This window comes from Acanthaster planci, linkage group LG06 (genome assembly GCF_054643075.1).
Source record: "Acanthaster planci isolate LZ-2023a linkage group LG06, COTS_SCS, whole genome shotgun sequence".
In the NCBI taxonomy this organism is placed as follows: domain Eukaryota; kingdom Metazoa; phylum Echinodermata; class Asteroidea; order Valvatida; family Acanthasteridae; genus Acanthaster; species Acanthaster planci.
In genome coordinates, this window is record NC_141782.1 from 11216393 (window position 1) to 11232484 (window position 16092).

The 16092-nt window shown below is 42.2% G+C and overlaps 2 protein-coding genes across 6 annotated transcripts; one reads left to right on the plus strand and one right to left on the minus strand.

Annotated features, from left to right (window-relative positions):
• Positions 1–290: 290 nt before the first annotated feature.
• LOC110988487 (uncharacterized) lies at positions 291–7898 on the plus strand. 4 transcript variants are annotated; one of them, XM_022252033.2, is made up of 3 exons: positions 291–672; positions 4105–5013; positions 5230–7898. In XM_022252033.2, the coding sequence occupies exons 2-3, from the start codon at positions 4175–4177 to the stop codon at positions 5450–5452; spliced, it is 1062 nt and encodes a 353-aa protein (XP_022107725.1). In that variant the 5' UTR covers positions 291–672; positions 4105–4174; the 3' UTR covers positions 5453–7898. The 4 variants fall into 4 exon arrangements, with proteins under 4 accessions (XP_022107725.1, XP_022107726.1, XP_022107727.1 ...); XM_022252034.2 differs by having other exon boundaries at positions 291–575; XM_022252035.2 differs by lacking the exon at positions 291–672 and adding an exon at positions 695–719.
• Positions 7813–15929, minus strand: LOC110988486 (aurora kinase-like). Of its 2 annotated transcripts, none has more exons than XM_022252032.2 (10): positions 15796–15929; positions 15291–15363; positions 14082–14246; positions 13382–13641; positions 12655–12846; positions 11838–11982; positions 11172–11320; positions 10607–10781; positions 10167–10223; positions 7813–9829 (listed from the first exon to the last, which is right to left on the minus strand). In XM_022252032.2, the coding sequence occupies exons 2-10, from the start codon at positions 15315–15317 to the stop codon at positions 9740–9742; spliced, it is 1260 nt and encodes a 419-aa protein (XP_022107724.2). In that variant the 5' UTR covers positions 15318–15363; positions 15796–15929; the 3' UTR covers positions 7813–9739. The 2 variants fall into 2 exon arrangements, with proteins under 2 accessions (XP_022107724.2, XP_022107723.2); XM_022252031.2 differs by having other exon boundaries at positions 14082–14249.
• Between the last annotated feature and the right edge of the window lie 163 nt (positions 15930–16092).

Consider the following 16092-nt stretch of genomic DNA (forward strand, 5'->3'; position numbering starts at 1 on the left):
CTTTGGGGGGGGTGACTTTGTTTTTGGGCGGATAATTAAAAAATTCATTAGTTAACCTACAAAAAATTGAAAATCAAATGAAATTTTAAGGACCAAACAACACATTGTATTTTATTTGAGAGGCCTCGGGGACTTCAGTTGCCTGCCACGAGGCTCCAAACTTTGTTGATTTACACTATTTTCGATGGAGCTTGAATTGGTTTAGTGCACCCATGTTCAACACACAGCCACACATGGACCGGTCTTTCGATCTGCCGCCCTCTGTCATTTCATGACGACTAAAAATTAATACGCTGTCTGTGACCAGATGCTGCACCTGACAGTGACTGTCTGAAAATGCTATGACGAAGCAAAAATTCCTGTGTTGCACTTTGGCCTTTGAAGACCTTGACATAACAAAGTCAGGCGCTAGGTGCATGACTGATGAGACGCAATAATGAAAATAAAAAGAGCATGCAATGTCCGTATTTTCACAGTACGCAGACCGTACGTGGACGTGTTGCAGTGAGCCGTCCGTTGTACCGGTCCACACCTGCTGTCTGGTCGAAAATAACGTCTACATCTAGTCACAGCAGGTGAGTGTAAAGCCTGGTCATTACAACTGAACACATCAGCTGGTGTTCTGACTGTTCATCAGATCGTTTAGGAATGGACTAATTGTTGCGCCGCACCGTACGTATTTTGTTTTCGTAATAACATGGACTGATTCTACCTCCATGGTAATATTAATAATAATTTAATTATCTCTTTAGTGATTATGTGTGGTTCTGGAATTTGGAAAGAACTGGTGCTCTACCGGTAGTCGTTTTGGACAGCACATGTAAGTGCTCTGTCCATCATGTCCATCGTTAGGAGACTGCTGGATTCCAATTTCCAGCGGTCTCCTGACGATGGACAGAGATAATTCCACATAGTGTCTCCACAAACCTCCTAGTCCTACCTTATTATTGTAGATCCGGTAAGCAAACCTTCAAGCATTGTGATTAAAACTCATTACATGGTCCACTTGTAAAAAAAAAAAAAGGTCGCATCCAAATTAATGGCTGTGGCTGTGACCGCATTGTACAAAGCTGTTGTGGTTGCCGCCTCGCCAGCTGCTCTAGTTTCCATACATGTAGGTGTATGCATGCTGCCGCAGCCGCAGCTAATAATTCGGATGCAGCTTTCACAAACACACTAATGGTTAAGTGAACCTCAACCTCGTTCCCATGAGCTCGATCTTGCACCACAATACTTTAGAGTCAAGGTTTGGTGACTCTACACTCGTACATGTACATGTACTGTAATTTTTGGAATATAAGCCGCCCAGTGTACAAGTATAAGCCACTTCACACAAAAATCAGCAAATTAAAACTTAAAGTCAGCACTGCGTATAAGGTGCACTGACTCGCAAGCCGAACCACAGCACTGAAAAACTAACCACGAAGGTCATCGTGCTGAAGCCACTGACGTATATAAAAAAACCTGGACTTGCAATGCGTTTGTATGAAATAGAAGCCAACCAGCGGCCATTTTATCAAGCTGAATGCAAATGCAAGGGTTGGCTTGCTTCTGTCGACGCCAGGGAGAACAAAGGCGGGCATTGCCGGGCAAGCTTTGTATTCGGCTAAGTAAAATAGCCGCAAGTGGATTCAATGATCTCTATTTTTAAGCTGATTAAGGGCATTGGGAGTCCAGATTGTTTTATATATACGTCCGTAGCTGAAGCACCAATACAGCATGTATAGTACATGTATGTTAATTAAATGGTTCCAATACACGTGCAATCCTAATAAAAGTATAAAGCAAAAAGCCAACGATTGTCACCATAAAAAGTGAATTTTAAGTTCTCCAATTTAATATTTGTTGGTGGGCTGGATGTGGATGGTGGTCCTTCATGGACCCAGCATCAGCTCTTCCCTGTTTTCCAGCAGCCAGCAAAAGTCATGCAGTCAGGATGTACATGTACAATAAAATCTTGGTAGATGTACATGAAGAGCTAAATCAGTCAAGTCGAAAAATCGTTTCATCTCGTGACTTGACTATTTCTTACCAAAATAATCGGCTTTTAAAATACCTCTGCAACTGTCCACAAAACATGTACATACGGTAATCTCAAGGATTTTGTGATGCTGATCTTTAAAACACCGCCAAAAAAATTGCTTCAACAATGAAAACTCTGCCGCGAGACCTTGGTTTGAGTGATCACATTGGAACTGCTTGTGTTGCATGCATGCTGCACGTGGCATGGCACACACGGCTTATATTCCAAAATTTATGGTAGATGTTCGGGAGTAGTCATTTCCAAAGCACGTAACAGAAGGTCACTAAATTTGAATGTGGGATCGTCAAAAAGGCTGTTTTTTGGATTTTTTTTTCAATAAACATAAAATAACATTAAAAATTTATTTCAAAAAATAATTTTTTAAATTAGGGGTAATTGTATGTACATGCATGTCTTAGCCACAGGGGGGGATGATCACCTACTATTTTATTTAATGTGGCCTTAAAATATTAATAATAGTAACAACTGCATTGCTTAAGTGCTTAATACAATTAAGTACCTAAGCACTTTTCCATTCCATTGTGAAACAACTTGCCTGGGACATTTTCTGGTTCAATTTCTCATGCTGATTGAATTTGAATTCAAAGAAAAAACAAAGTGAGGTGAAGTTTATTATGGATAAGAGTTCAACATGTAGAGACATCACCAGTTTCCCCTTGCAGTAGTTTATTAGCCATCAGAGAGTGATGAGATTCCCAAAAAGTCAAAGTTAGCACTGAAAATGTTAAACCATTGACTTAGAATACAGAAATTTGCAGATCAGTCCCATAGAGGTTGTACACAGGGTAGCAAATGATGTCCAGATATGGAACTCATTGGGATGAATACAACATGTCATGCACAGTACATGTATGTGGTGGCTGGTAAACTTGTAGAACTCTTGCCCAAGAGGGAGCTCTACAGTATGTGGTGGCAGGGTAGACTTGTAGAACTCTTGCCCAAGAGGGAGCTCTTCAGTGTGTGGTGGCTGGGTAGACTTGTAGAACTCTTGCCCAAGAGGGAGCTCTTCAGTGTGTGGTGGCTGGGTAGACTTGTAGAACTCTTGCCCAAGAGGGAGCTCTACAGTATGTGGTGGCTGGGTAGACTTGTAGAACTCTTGCCCAAGAGGGAGCTCTTCAGTGTGTGGTGGCTGGGTAGACTTTTAGAACTCTTGCTCAAGTGGGAGCTCTTCAGTGTGTGGTGGCTGGGTAGACTTGTAGAACTCTTGCCCAAGAGGGAGCTCTACAGTATGTGGTGGCAGGGTAGACTTGTAGAACTCTTGCCCAAGAGGGAGCTCTTCAGTATGTGGTGGCTGGGTAGACCACGGACGTATATTAAAAAAACCTGGACTTGCAACGTCTTTGTATGAAAAAGAAGCCAACCAGCGGCCATTTTACCGAGCCGAATACAAAGGCGTGGGTTGGCTCCCTACTATTGATGTCAGGAAGAACAAAGGCGGGCATTACCAGGAAAGCTTTGTATTCGGCTCGGTAAAATGGCTGCGAGTGGATTCAATGACTCTATAAGCTGATTAAGGGCATTGCGAGTCCAGATTTTATTATACACGTCCGTGGGATAGACTTGTAGAACTCTTGCCCAAGAGGGAGCTCTTCAGTATGTGGTGGCTGGGTAGACTTGTAGAACTCTTGCCCAAGAGGGAGCTCTTCAGTATGTGGTGGCTGGGTAGACTTGTAGAACTCTTGCCCAAGAGGGAGCTCTTCAGTGTGTGGTGGCTGGGTAGACTTGTAGAACTCTTGCCCAAGAGGGAGCTCTACAGTATGTGGTGGCAGGGTAGACTTGTAGAACTCTTGCCCAAGAGGGAGCTCTTCAGTATGTGGTGGCTGGGTAGACTTGTAGAACTCTTGCCCAAGAGGGAGCTCTTCAGTATGTGGTGGCTGGGTAGACTTGTAGAACTCTTGCCCAAGAGGGAGCTCTCATTCTGTTCAGGTTACATGTACATGTAGTTACAAAATAACTGATTTGAGAACACTTTTGTAACTGCAAAATACTGTGTATTTTTTCTTGCTTTGCATGACCATTATTTTTTATGAAAATGGGACTGTTTCTCCTTCTTTGTATAGCGTGTTCACGTCTATAGCAGATTTTGTTGACCGATGATAAGTGACATGAACACCACTTCGTAGCATCATCATGTACAGGCTTCCAGTTGTTATCCAGGGTCACCAGCGAGTGGCCAACAGGCTTCGCACGGAAGACGCCAAGAAGGTTGTGGAGAAGGCCTTCCAGCAGCTCAAGAAACAGCCAGACCCGAAGGCGCGTCACCTGGACCACCTCCAAACTATCTCCCAGGGTGTCCAGCGAGAGCAGTTTCACACGGGTGGACGCTACCCGGCCAGTGGCAAGGCACTGTTTGGGGATGCCTATGAAGAGTGGTCTGATGATATGGCCTGCATATTGCAAGGCACTTGCCTCCCCGGCAGTACCAAGTACTGCCGGACCAAGTCCATGTTTGGAAAACTGGAACAGGGGGACGTTATGCAGGGAACATTAGGCTCTAAGGTGCGTCTGATGTCCACCTTGGGCCTGGCAGCGGCTCCGCATTTCCGCGGAGTCCACACGTTGGCCGCCCCATCATGCGTTAAACCTCAAGCGATGCCCCTGAAGAATGCCCACAAAGGAGATGGCACTCCTGTGAATGTGCGCATGAAGTCCGGACTCCCCCGAGAGCTGTGGAATGATGAGATTGCGTGTATCCTGCAGGGCACCTGCCTGCCCGGCAGCACCCGCTACTGCCGCACCAAGTCCATGTTTGGCTCCCTGGAGTTGGTGGACGTCATGCAAGGGGTGCCACGTCGGTCCTACAGCACCCAGCCTTCGTCCAATGGTAACCCCTCACCCGATGCCAGTGCCCAGCTCACACAGCGACAGCGGCTGAAGCGTGCTGTAAAGGACTATGGCTCAACTGTCATCGTCTTTCACGTCTGCATCTCACTGATGTCACTTGGAGGATTTTATCTTGCCGTCTCCAGGTGAGTTTATGAACATCCTTTTGTAAGAAACTTGCATTAACGGGAGTGAAAACAATGTAAGGACAAACGATTGGGACCAAAAATTTCCCTGTTATAAGCAGAATAGAGCTCTCATTAACGAGGTCTGACTGTACTGTTACGAGGCTACCTTTGAAAGCATATTTGCTCCTCAGATTTTTGTTGACTTTATTTCACACCCCGCCCGCCACCCCACAGCGGCCTAGATGTACCGGCTCTCTTGACTACCATCGGGTTCAGCTCAGAACTCGTCGCTTCTCGCATTGCCACTGGCACCAGCACATTCCTGATGGCCTATGGCGTTCACAAGCTGTTTGCCCCAGCCCGGATCGCCGTCACCCTGACTTGCACGCCGTTCATTGTACGCTACCTGCGTGGTGTTGGCATCTTGAAGGTGAAACCGGTTACACTTGGTAAATAAAGGAGAACTTCTGGATGTTTTTCTTTCTTTCTTTTGTTTTTTGCTGTATATATTTTCCGGATAATGTGCATCTTACTCAGCAGTGGCACAATTGAAAGTAAGTACATGTATTTTACAAGTTTGAATGTTGGTATTTGAAAATCTGTCCACATGGGATTGTGTGTCTTAGAAAAGCATTTTTGTAGATACATGTACCGATACGTGTAAAATCCACCCCAAGCTGAAGTGCACCCCCAATTGGTGAAAGAGACAGGTAGTAATTAGCGGGTTCTTGCACGTGTTTTGCGTATGCGCAAAGACCATACATTCCAGAATAAATGTCTTACGAGCACTCAGCATGCTTCGCGAATGTAGTTGCGCACCTCATGGCGTGCCTATTTGGTGAGTACCAAAAAAGCACGCCCTCTTTTGTTCCACTCGGAGCAGAAAAAGATGGATGCATAAGCCAGATTTTTGGAAAATCAGGGGAAGGGAATGACAACATCTTGATTTTAATTTTGTGGTGTTCAATAAATTGTTGATAGTTTACCACGTAGTGAATTTTAATGGAGGGATTGCACTTCATGTTTTTTCAATGGTTGCTTGCCATGTTAAAGAAACCTTTACCGAGTACCAGCTGCAATGGGTTTATAGGGCCAAATATCAACTTTTTTTCTTGGTTATGTTTTGTTTGTAGTACATGTAATATGCTTTGTCTTTAAACTTAGAGATCTACCAAGTTTTATTGTCAGCCTGAAAAAAGTTTGCACGGTGGATTGTTTTTGGTCGAACCAGTCGTGTTTTGGCTTATTGGTTCAGGAGTCCAGTCCAGCTTGGATGGATTATTGTGTTCCTGAGAAATACTTAATGTACATACACGTATATCCTGGATAAGTGAGGTTTCTGAGGAACACATGTACATGTACAGTGCTTTGATTTGACAACTTTAACTTTAACAAAATAGTTGTGAATTCAATGCCAAGCACAATCTTTAAAGATGCTACAATGTATCTGTGGGTTAATTTGAGGTGCCAATAATCATTTTTGAAATAACTGAATCCAGCGACTTCTGCGCTGTAAAAGCTGGAACCCTGCTATTTTTGAATTCCCAGGAGGTGGTCAGTGTCCCATCTTGTCCTTAATTGACTAGCATTGGTGAGATATGTTGCATTGATCTTGCACGAGGTCATTGCCTACAAACTTGGGCATTGCACTTCAAGAAGAATTCCTCTTTACATGCAAATAGGCCTGAAAGTGTAGAGTAAAAACACTGAAGCGAAGGTCACAGTTGTAACTAGTGAACTTTGATTTACAGTGAAATTTATCATCCAAGGTGAAGTTACAGGTATAGCACCAAAAACAAGTTTTAGCCACTTTGCAGTTTCAATAATACAAAGCACATTTATTAACCATGTGTAAAGAACAGCTTGAATCTGAATGCAGCAGATACACCTGTCAATAATCCTCCAGTAGATACATTATAATATCAAGCGAGAGTAAATACATCTTGCCTTTTTATGATCAGGGCATTTCAAGATGTAACTTCATGTACCTGTATAAAGATCAGCAGAAAGAAAGTAAACTCTGCCTGTATACAGGGACATTTAATTGTAATTGTAAATAAAGCCACATTGTAAAGCATTGGGATAATGTACAGATTTGAGATCAAGTAGAGATTTATGCATGCATTCCCTGATCTTGTCTGTCATTCGAGGTTAAGAAAATTGTACTTTCACAAACAGCTGTGATCAAGGAATGAAAACACTTGATCGATATTTTCAACTTCATTATGAGGCAGTTTTATACATGCCTCCCTGTGAGTTAATGTGATTCATTTAACAAATGGAGAAGAAACAAAATTGTACATGCACATATGAATTATTGGGCTTTGAGAGAAAAGTTATAACATTTCAACCTTTTTCATCAGCAAAACAACCCTACCAATATTTTCGGCTCCAAATATTCTACTTATGTAGCCCCACGGGGACAGATTCTGCAGCCAAAGAGATCGTGATCTTTACAGAACAAATATCAAAGATTTATTGAACCAATTTACACATACTGATTGGAAACTTTGCGCTGATGCTACAGTGAACATGGTACTCGGAAAATAATTAATTCCTGCAATGATAACATACATGCATTGGACACTACATTACCGGGAACAAGAATTTCTACAACTAATGTGTACTCGCCACTAGTGTACCGTTTGAAGAGAGTTATTTAATATGTGCCTTCAGAATCTTTTGCTCTTGGTCTTTTTCTTTCAAAATTAAAGAGCGCTTTTCTTGCTTTTGTAACTATTTAAGCTTTAAGGGCACGTGTTATGTTTTCCCAGACAGTTTCCTTGCACATTTAAGTCAAGCCTGTTTTTTATATACATGTATACTAAAAGAAACATTTTCAGATGTGAAATTTGAACAAAGTTGCAAATTACTCGGAAAGAAATAAATTAATATGTAGTTTATCAAGTGTTTATGTTCCCTGTTGCTTAAACCCTTTCCCATTTTAAGAGCATACATTATACATAACACAAATCTTTTCTAAATTTTACATTATATAACTGAAGTTTCAATTCTTTAAAATCAAAATATCATGTCACACTTTATCACAGACAGGCATAAACACAATCACAAAAGTTAAAAAGGAAACCGTTGATATTAAATTGAAATTATTCTATATTTGAAATAAAGAGTGGCATTATAATTTTACCAGCAGTCCTGGGTTTGGAGCCAACAAGCTTTATCTGTGTTATCGTGTATCATGCTCACTTTGCAAAGGTCGAGATCTTTGAATTGTTCAAGATGAATTATCTATCGACTTTACCACCCTGTCTTGCATGCACCGTCAGTGAAACATCAACTAGAAATAGTCTTTTGTGTAACTTACATGTAAGTAGTGCACAATTTAACCAATGCTTGGTTTCATCATGCTAGTGACGTAGACAGGAAAGGTCAAAGCTTTCTTGAAACTTGTTCTATCCAGAATATATGCATATTCAGCACCTACTTTTTAAATCGTTTAGTGCTTGTAAATAAGCTACCGAAGACAAGTCTAGCTCCACGCCCCAAACTAACCCTCAAGTTGGTGTGACGAGGCTTTGCCGACTATTATGATTCAGATGAACAGAAAATTCCTCAACGAGCAGTTTCAAAGTTTCATCACCATTTGTACGCAGAAATAGTGAAAGTGCATCAGCTACTGTTCTGAACTCTGCATATGTGTTTAAAAATGAACAAGCTACAAAAACTAAAACCCGTTGTATTCTAGGTATGCATGTTATCTGTGCTTTTTCTTATTGCAGTTGCTGGATCTTTGGGGATTGAACTTGATAAAATACAAGATACTTTATTGTGTGCCCGGCACAAGGGTGTTCAGCAATTTTTTAAAATGCACCTCCCATTCACCATAATGTACTGCTTAATACACCTGTCGGGCAGGAACGAAACTGCTTAGATTTAATACAAAATGTACAATATATTGTTACATTTCCAGATGGCATGGTCCACATAATGTACATGTACAGTGTGTAGTTCAGATTGCTTAAAGAAAAGAAGGTTCATATGTCCATGCCCGTCAGAACTTGGAAACCGTAAAATTGGGAGACACTGTTGAACTGACTTGTGTGTGGACCTGAGGTTTACTTTTCAGTAAAGCCGAGAAGTTACATGTATTTACAATTTCAATTCAAAAGGTGTATATTTTCTATGGCTAACCCCTGTGCACAAACCGGTGCATGTGCAACGGGGCGTCTGATGCTGATAAGAATATGTAGATGCTGTCTGCATTAGGTTGCTGTCGCTGCAGAACTGAAATCTGGCCAGCTTAAGTTGCTCAGTGTACATGCATGAAATGCTATCAAAGGTCAACTTGGCTCCCGTAAATCTTTCACACTACTCCTTTACAAGCCGTGACACAAGTGAATTATACTGCAACTGAGCGCAGCAGAAAGAAATCGTGGTACTGTATGTCCCCTGCCTGTAAGTGATGTACAAAGGTTGCGGTGCACTATGCTCCAATGAAGAACCATTGTAAGTGCTGCTTCTGTTAGACATGTGGACGATCTGATGGATGACTGCCGATGAGTGCAACAAAGTCGGTGCAATCCCAGAAATCCGTATGTTACAGATACATGTACCCAGAAATCTGAATACAATCGACTCGTCCACTAATTAGTAGCTTACACCTGCCCAATCTCATCATTGCAGTTGAATTTTTGGGTCCTGACGATGATGAAATCTACATATGTACACCAGCACCACACGGGGGCCAAGGGCTAAACAGCTGCATCCCGGCAGACTGTGGAGGTCATGACCTCTGGCCGATCTTCTCCTGGATCCACGGGTGGGTGATGACACTCTCCAGAGGCAAACGATGGGAAGGGTTGTGCTTCAAAAGCTGTGCAGATGAGGAAAAAAGGGCAGTAGAAATGTTAAAAACTTTTCGGCTCTGGTATGGAAGTACAAACTGTTTATTAGCACTGAGCACCACATGTACATGTACATACATACATACCTAGTACAAGCATTACTGGCCTGGAAGAAGAATGTTTGCCAATAAATCCTACACATACAGCAGGTGTTTGTCAAAACTTTGGGATGGTACCACTATCGATTTTTCTCGGGTTTTAGGGGCCTGCGGCATAGAGGCAAATGTAAGGCAATGCACTTCTGGTACAATTTTGGCATTAGTTAAAAAGTTTTTTCTTCAAGAAAAACATTTTAATTCTACACACCTTGGATATCAAGTCTCGTGCTCCAGGAGAAACATGATTTGGAAAGGTGAAATCCACCTGTTTGGAAAAAAGTTTTTTGGAAAGAATCGATGAAAATGGATATGTTCACTTAGCAGTGACTGAACAAGGATTACTACTGTAGTCTGGTAATATTTTGGAAATGTAAAGATGTTGGTAGGCAGACAGACACATCTTCTGTGGGAAGACCAAATAATGAACGAATAAGCACTGTGTGTCGTAAAAATTGAAAGATGCAACACAGTGAATGCCAAACATAAAATATTCTGCTTAAAGGTAAGTCAAGTATGAAATAAATAATATTTGGTTGCTTGCAAAAAGACATTTGCTGAACCGTTCTCAAGTAACGTGCAAAGAACTTTCCCATCTCAGTAAGTTAAATTGAAGGCATGTTGAGACACAGCCGTCCAAGCACTACTTACTTTGGTAATTTTTCTGTAGGTTTCCGTGTTTCCTTGGGATTCGAAAGGCGGCTTGCCGACTAAGAACTCGTAGCATAACACCCCTAGACTCCAGAGGTCGACCTTCTCGTCGTGGGTCTTTCCTTCGATCATCTCGGGGGGCAGGTAGTCCAGGGTGCCGCAGAGGGTGGCTCGTCTGTAACAGGACGCAAGAGGAATCCGTCACTGACTGTAGGCCGGGCCGAGTTGGAAATCTCAACTCAATAAATATTGCTGGGAATTTCCTTGAATTCTCGAAACTGTACAACTTCAAAACCACTGGCACATCTTCATTACTGAAATTTCGAGCGGCATCATGTGCCATAACAAATGTACGCTGTTTGAAGTAACAGTTGCTGAGATCTACCACAGCCCTGAAAGGTCCACGACAGTGGTGGATTTTGAAGGTTGATTCGTGTCTGCAGTTCGTGTAAGTCAACGAGTTGGCTTCACAGGAAAATTTCCTTTTTCCATTCTGCAATAGGCACACAGTCTGCCTTCTTTAAATGTTGCTGCAAACTTCACCCAATCTCAGTACACAACTAACCTGGATGATGGGGCGTGGACAGACCATCCAAAGTCGGCAATCTTGAGGTCGCCTTTCAAGGTGAGCAGCAGGTTCTCTGGTTTGATGTCTCTGTGGATGACCTTCTTCTCGTGGCAATAGCGTAGCGCCTTGGCTAGTTGGTAGATGTACTGCATTGAGAAGACCACATGACAAGAGCATGTTTCAACACTCATTGTGAGACCATGAGACACCACTAGAGTTGTCATCGAGTACTCACAAGTCAGCCACAAGTCATCCAGTGTTGAGTCACAAGAAGCTATTCACATGATCTACATGTATGACGATGGTATTCCATTCAAACCTTCTCATCTCTTATCGCTTGTTCAATTCTATTACTTTGCTTACAAGCTTTGAAATCTTTTATCCTTTCCTGTTTTTCGTCAGCAACACGCATGCTGCGCATATATGCTGTGCATATTACTGGTAATATCTTCATACATGTCAAATGTTCAAAAGTGGCGGCTTTTTTCGGCGACACCTAATCCAACAGTACAGAAATTATGCTGGGTGCAGTCAGTTGGACTCTGAGTCTCTGATGCCGTTGCTTATAATGAAGGTTTCTATTGGATCATAGTCGTGTTAACGAAAAATATTCAGCTAATGACTAGAGGCAATGCAGAACCTGAGGAACTGTAAACAACTTACCAGGGCCGACCTCTCTTCATCAAAGTGGCCTGATTTCTGGGCTTGCATCTCCTTGTACAACTCTCCCCTGGCCGCATACTCCAAGATGAGATAGACTCGGTTTTCATCGTAGAAGTACCCGTAGAGGCGCAAGATATGGTCATGTCTACAACAGCAGGTACATGAACAAACAAATTGTATTTATTTGTTCCTAACAACAATGTAAAACATCACTCTTCCATGTGTACAAGAAAGACTGGGGATTTTCAACTCTATCCAACCAAAGCTAATGCTGATGGCAGAATTTCCTTTCTACATTTGAGGTGCGTCACTTTCTTTGAAGAGATTTCTTAAATCCTCTTGGTACACATCTGCTCTGCCCGGGATGTTGTACATGTAGCTTTTGTCACAAACAAGGCAACTATAAGGGAACAGCGATGAAGTGCACAATTGTCAAAAGCTGTCAACATGCAACTAAGCCAGCAAGATTTCTCAGTATCACAGGAGCTGCATCCATTGCACAGAAAACTGCCAAAATTTTGGCTCATGGCAAAAATGAGGTTACCATGCAAATTACAAGTACGGTACATGTAAGTCAACTGGCATTTTTGCAAGAATGGTCAAAGTATCTGATATATGTAAAATCTGCGCAAAGACCAGGCTACAGCAAACAACTTGCATAGTATTTCTGAAGAGACAGGTTGTTCATTGCTCCTGACTGTTTCTCTGACGATTTCCGTTTGGTCAACAGAGAAACTGGCAACACGTGAGCAACGGTGTGTGCACTACAGCTTCATGTCGCGGTTCAACTAACGTGGGTATTCCGTACTGACATTACCTGAGATGTGACTGGATCTCAATCTCTCGTCTCAGCTGATGCTCCACGTTGGCCTTCTGGAGCTGAGATTTGAACAGGACCTTGAGGGCGACGATGAATTTGGACTTCTTCTCCCGGGCCAAATACACATTGCCAAATTTGCCTTTGCCCAGGGGCCTGCCAATGTCAAAGTTGGCAAGGCTCCATCTGCATCTGTGGATCGACAAACACAAGAATCTTCACATTTCACACCACCAGAGTAATGCATTGACTTGATAATTTTATCTAAGGCATGATGCACAGACAGGTTGCTTTAAACCGTAACTTGCTTTTAATTAACACCAACACAAACAGTTACACATAACACAGGTATAAATGTCAGTTATAATGTAGCACCTCTAAATATACAATTTCAAGTCAAGTGAGGCAGTCAATTTTTTTCATCTTATATTGCCAATCTTTCACTCATATTTCCTGTCATTTTTAACAGGAAGCTTTCTGACCTCTGTACAATCCTTCATTGTGTTGGAAACCACACAGATTTTCTTTTATTATTCCACTGTAGAGACTCATCAATCAAGCCTTACATCAGGTAACAGCAAATTGGCTCAACCTTTCTCAATCCTTCAAAATCCTCGAAATCCTCCTCTCAGATTTTAAAAGATCTGGGAGGGTTAGGGTTGACTTGTCAGGACTGTCAGGTAGCAATGGGAAAGCATCTGGTGCACAAGTATTATTGAAAACTTACGCCTCTTTTGATGACTGAGTTGAAGTTGCTGCTGATGCCGGAGCATTCTCTGCCTGAGACTCCTTAAGAACTCGATCGTGTCCGGCCGGCTTCTGCTGTTGGAGTTGCTGCTGGCACCTTGCTGGGTCCGGTCTGTTCTCGTTGTTGGGGGCAACTCTCGCTGCAGGCTTCTGCACCATGGCCGGGTGGGAAGTGGGCGGGGCCTGTCTTTCGGCTTGGGCCATTCTGTTTTCATGCATACTTGCCATAGCCATATTAGTCTGGGCGGAAGAAGGCACATTGAAAAATTTGAGAATTTTTGTTTTTAATGAAGACCCTATGCTGTTGTCAAGTGTTTCATCCCCGATTCTAGGATGTCTGTAACTAAAGTTACGCTGTCACGATCAATCTCTAAAATTCCAAAACTGAATTTGCATAAAATATTTCACGAATGAGATATTAAAGGAAAAAATGGCTATAAAACATCAAATCATCCAAAAAGTTTCAAGGACAAGTGTTTCCATTATCTTCAAATTTAGAGGCAATATGTGAAGGGTTTTTCCAGATCAATGTAAAAATCTACAAAATTGAAGTCATTTCAAATGTCTTGGGTACATGTATATGTTCATTTGGTTACTTAGTTTGAGAGACATGCACCTGACTACTCCGTGAAAGGCGGGGGGGGGGAAGAGGGACCGACAAAAGTATGCGGCTTGCTCACCTTAGCATTCTGCAATATTCTCAAGGCCTGGGAGGAAGCAGAGCCTGGGGCAGAGGTTGAGACGCCACCCCCTACACTGGTGTAGGTCTTGCTGTGGGAGGCGGCAGGCAGCACTCGCTTGGGAGCCATGCTGCGGTGTGGTGCGCTCGTTGTTGGCGTCATGAACTGCTATGAACCATTCGACAAGTTTTGGAATCGGGCAAATATAATACATTCACAACCGATGAAATTTGTGGGGGACCTGTCTGTTTTCAGAGGGGATTCTTGAAGGACGTCAGCAAACGAGGAACTTAGACAATGTTAGTCGCTCATCCAAACTTTTAAAAGATTTATTTAAATTTGTCGAGACACAAGTTGATGTGCTCCATAGATTTCGGCAAAAGACACCTGAATACAATGTGAAGAATCTTTCTCGTATACAATCCGTCTTGTTATCACAGTAAACATTGACACCATGTGAGCACACCAACGATGCACAAACACCATCTGTATCCTTAAAACATCGTTGTTGAAACAGCTGTCCACATTCGGGCATTTTCTGTGCCTGCCATACAGTTTCATGGTGCCTGTTATTTCCCCCTTTAACATCACGCCAGCAGCTACATGTACATGTTTGCAAAATCACAGACTGGATAACCATTAACCCTAACCCCCCAGGGTGTATGTAAAACCGTATTGAAATTGGAGGATTTGGGACTGTTAGGGTTAAAGGTGGAGGTACAGTACATGACAGTTGACAGAAACGTCCTAAAAGTTGTGCAACAAACAGAACAGTTCATTTTGCAATCATCTCCGTGGCAAAGAAGTTTTCTCAATCCTTCAGAATCATGCAAGGTGGAGAAAACCAATGGCACATACAGTATTTGGACTACTGTAAGTGACCTTCTGACATGTCTGAGGAACATCAAGGCCCATGCAGAGCAATACATGTACATGTAATCTTGTCATACACATACATGTACATTGTAGCTGCTGGGTTTATTATCTTTAATCCTACCAAACCCGCTAAAAACATTCTGGCATATTCAAGGATCTGGCACATCTCGGAGGGTTATGGCTGACCAACCAACTTGCAACCTACTGTCACAGTTTTGGGGGAACAAGTTTTACAAAGTTTCAGTGACAGTCTTAATACAGGTCCGATGCACTGTGGCAGAACTGGCAACTTGATGGACCACAATCCACATCATTCCGTCTTTACCCACCCACCTTGGAATCTGGCTTGTATGCCATCATTGACTGGCTCTCCTTGGTTGAAATCAGGATCAGTTTGGAAAATGAACTGAGAAAAGAGGGGAAAAGGTGGATCAGGGTTATGTTACTTTATACATTAAATGGGCCATGGACTGAGAATTTAACCCGTGACCAACTGACCAACATTTTAATTAATCCGCCATAAACTAACACTAATTTCCGTCCTTTAATATCACCATGGTCACCGAAATATCGTTGTTTGAATAGAAGAATCGTGACCCAAAATGTTCCAAACTAAAAAAAATCAAAGAAATTCGCGCTCCGACCATCAGTGACAAATCACGACCGACATACATGTAACGTCTGTATGCATGCACCCGACATTGCCCGGCCGAATACACAAACATGACAAAATCCTGGCATTTCATTTTCAGGAAACGACACAAACAAATTCTGAAATTACAATCGTCATTTTATGTAAAATTTCTATAAAATGTCGTCAACAACCATAAATTCTTACCAAATAAGGATAAAATTGTGCAATTTGATGATCACACGTTGCTGGTTCCTTCCAAAGTTTCCTGAATCCTGTGAATGAACCGAGTGATCGCCGTGCACTGTGTGTACCTTTTAAATTCGAAACCAAAACTGTGGGCGCTGATTGGTCACTGGGATGCCGGTACACTATGCATATTCATATTTATACTTTTCTTCCATTCCTTATTTTAAAAAAGCAACAAAAAAGGTTGTGTTTAAAAACTTCCCAAATTAACTTCAAATTAGAAATAATGCACTTTTTTTTCTTCGAATACTTTTT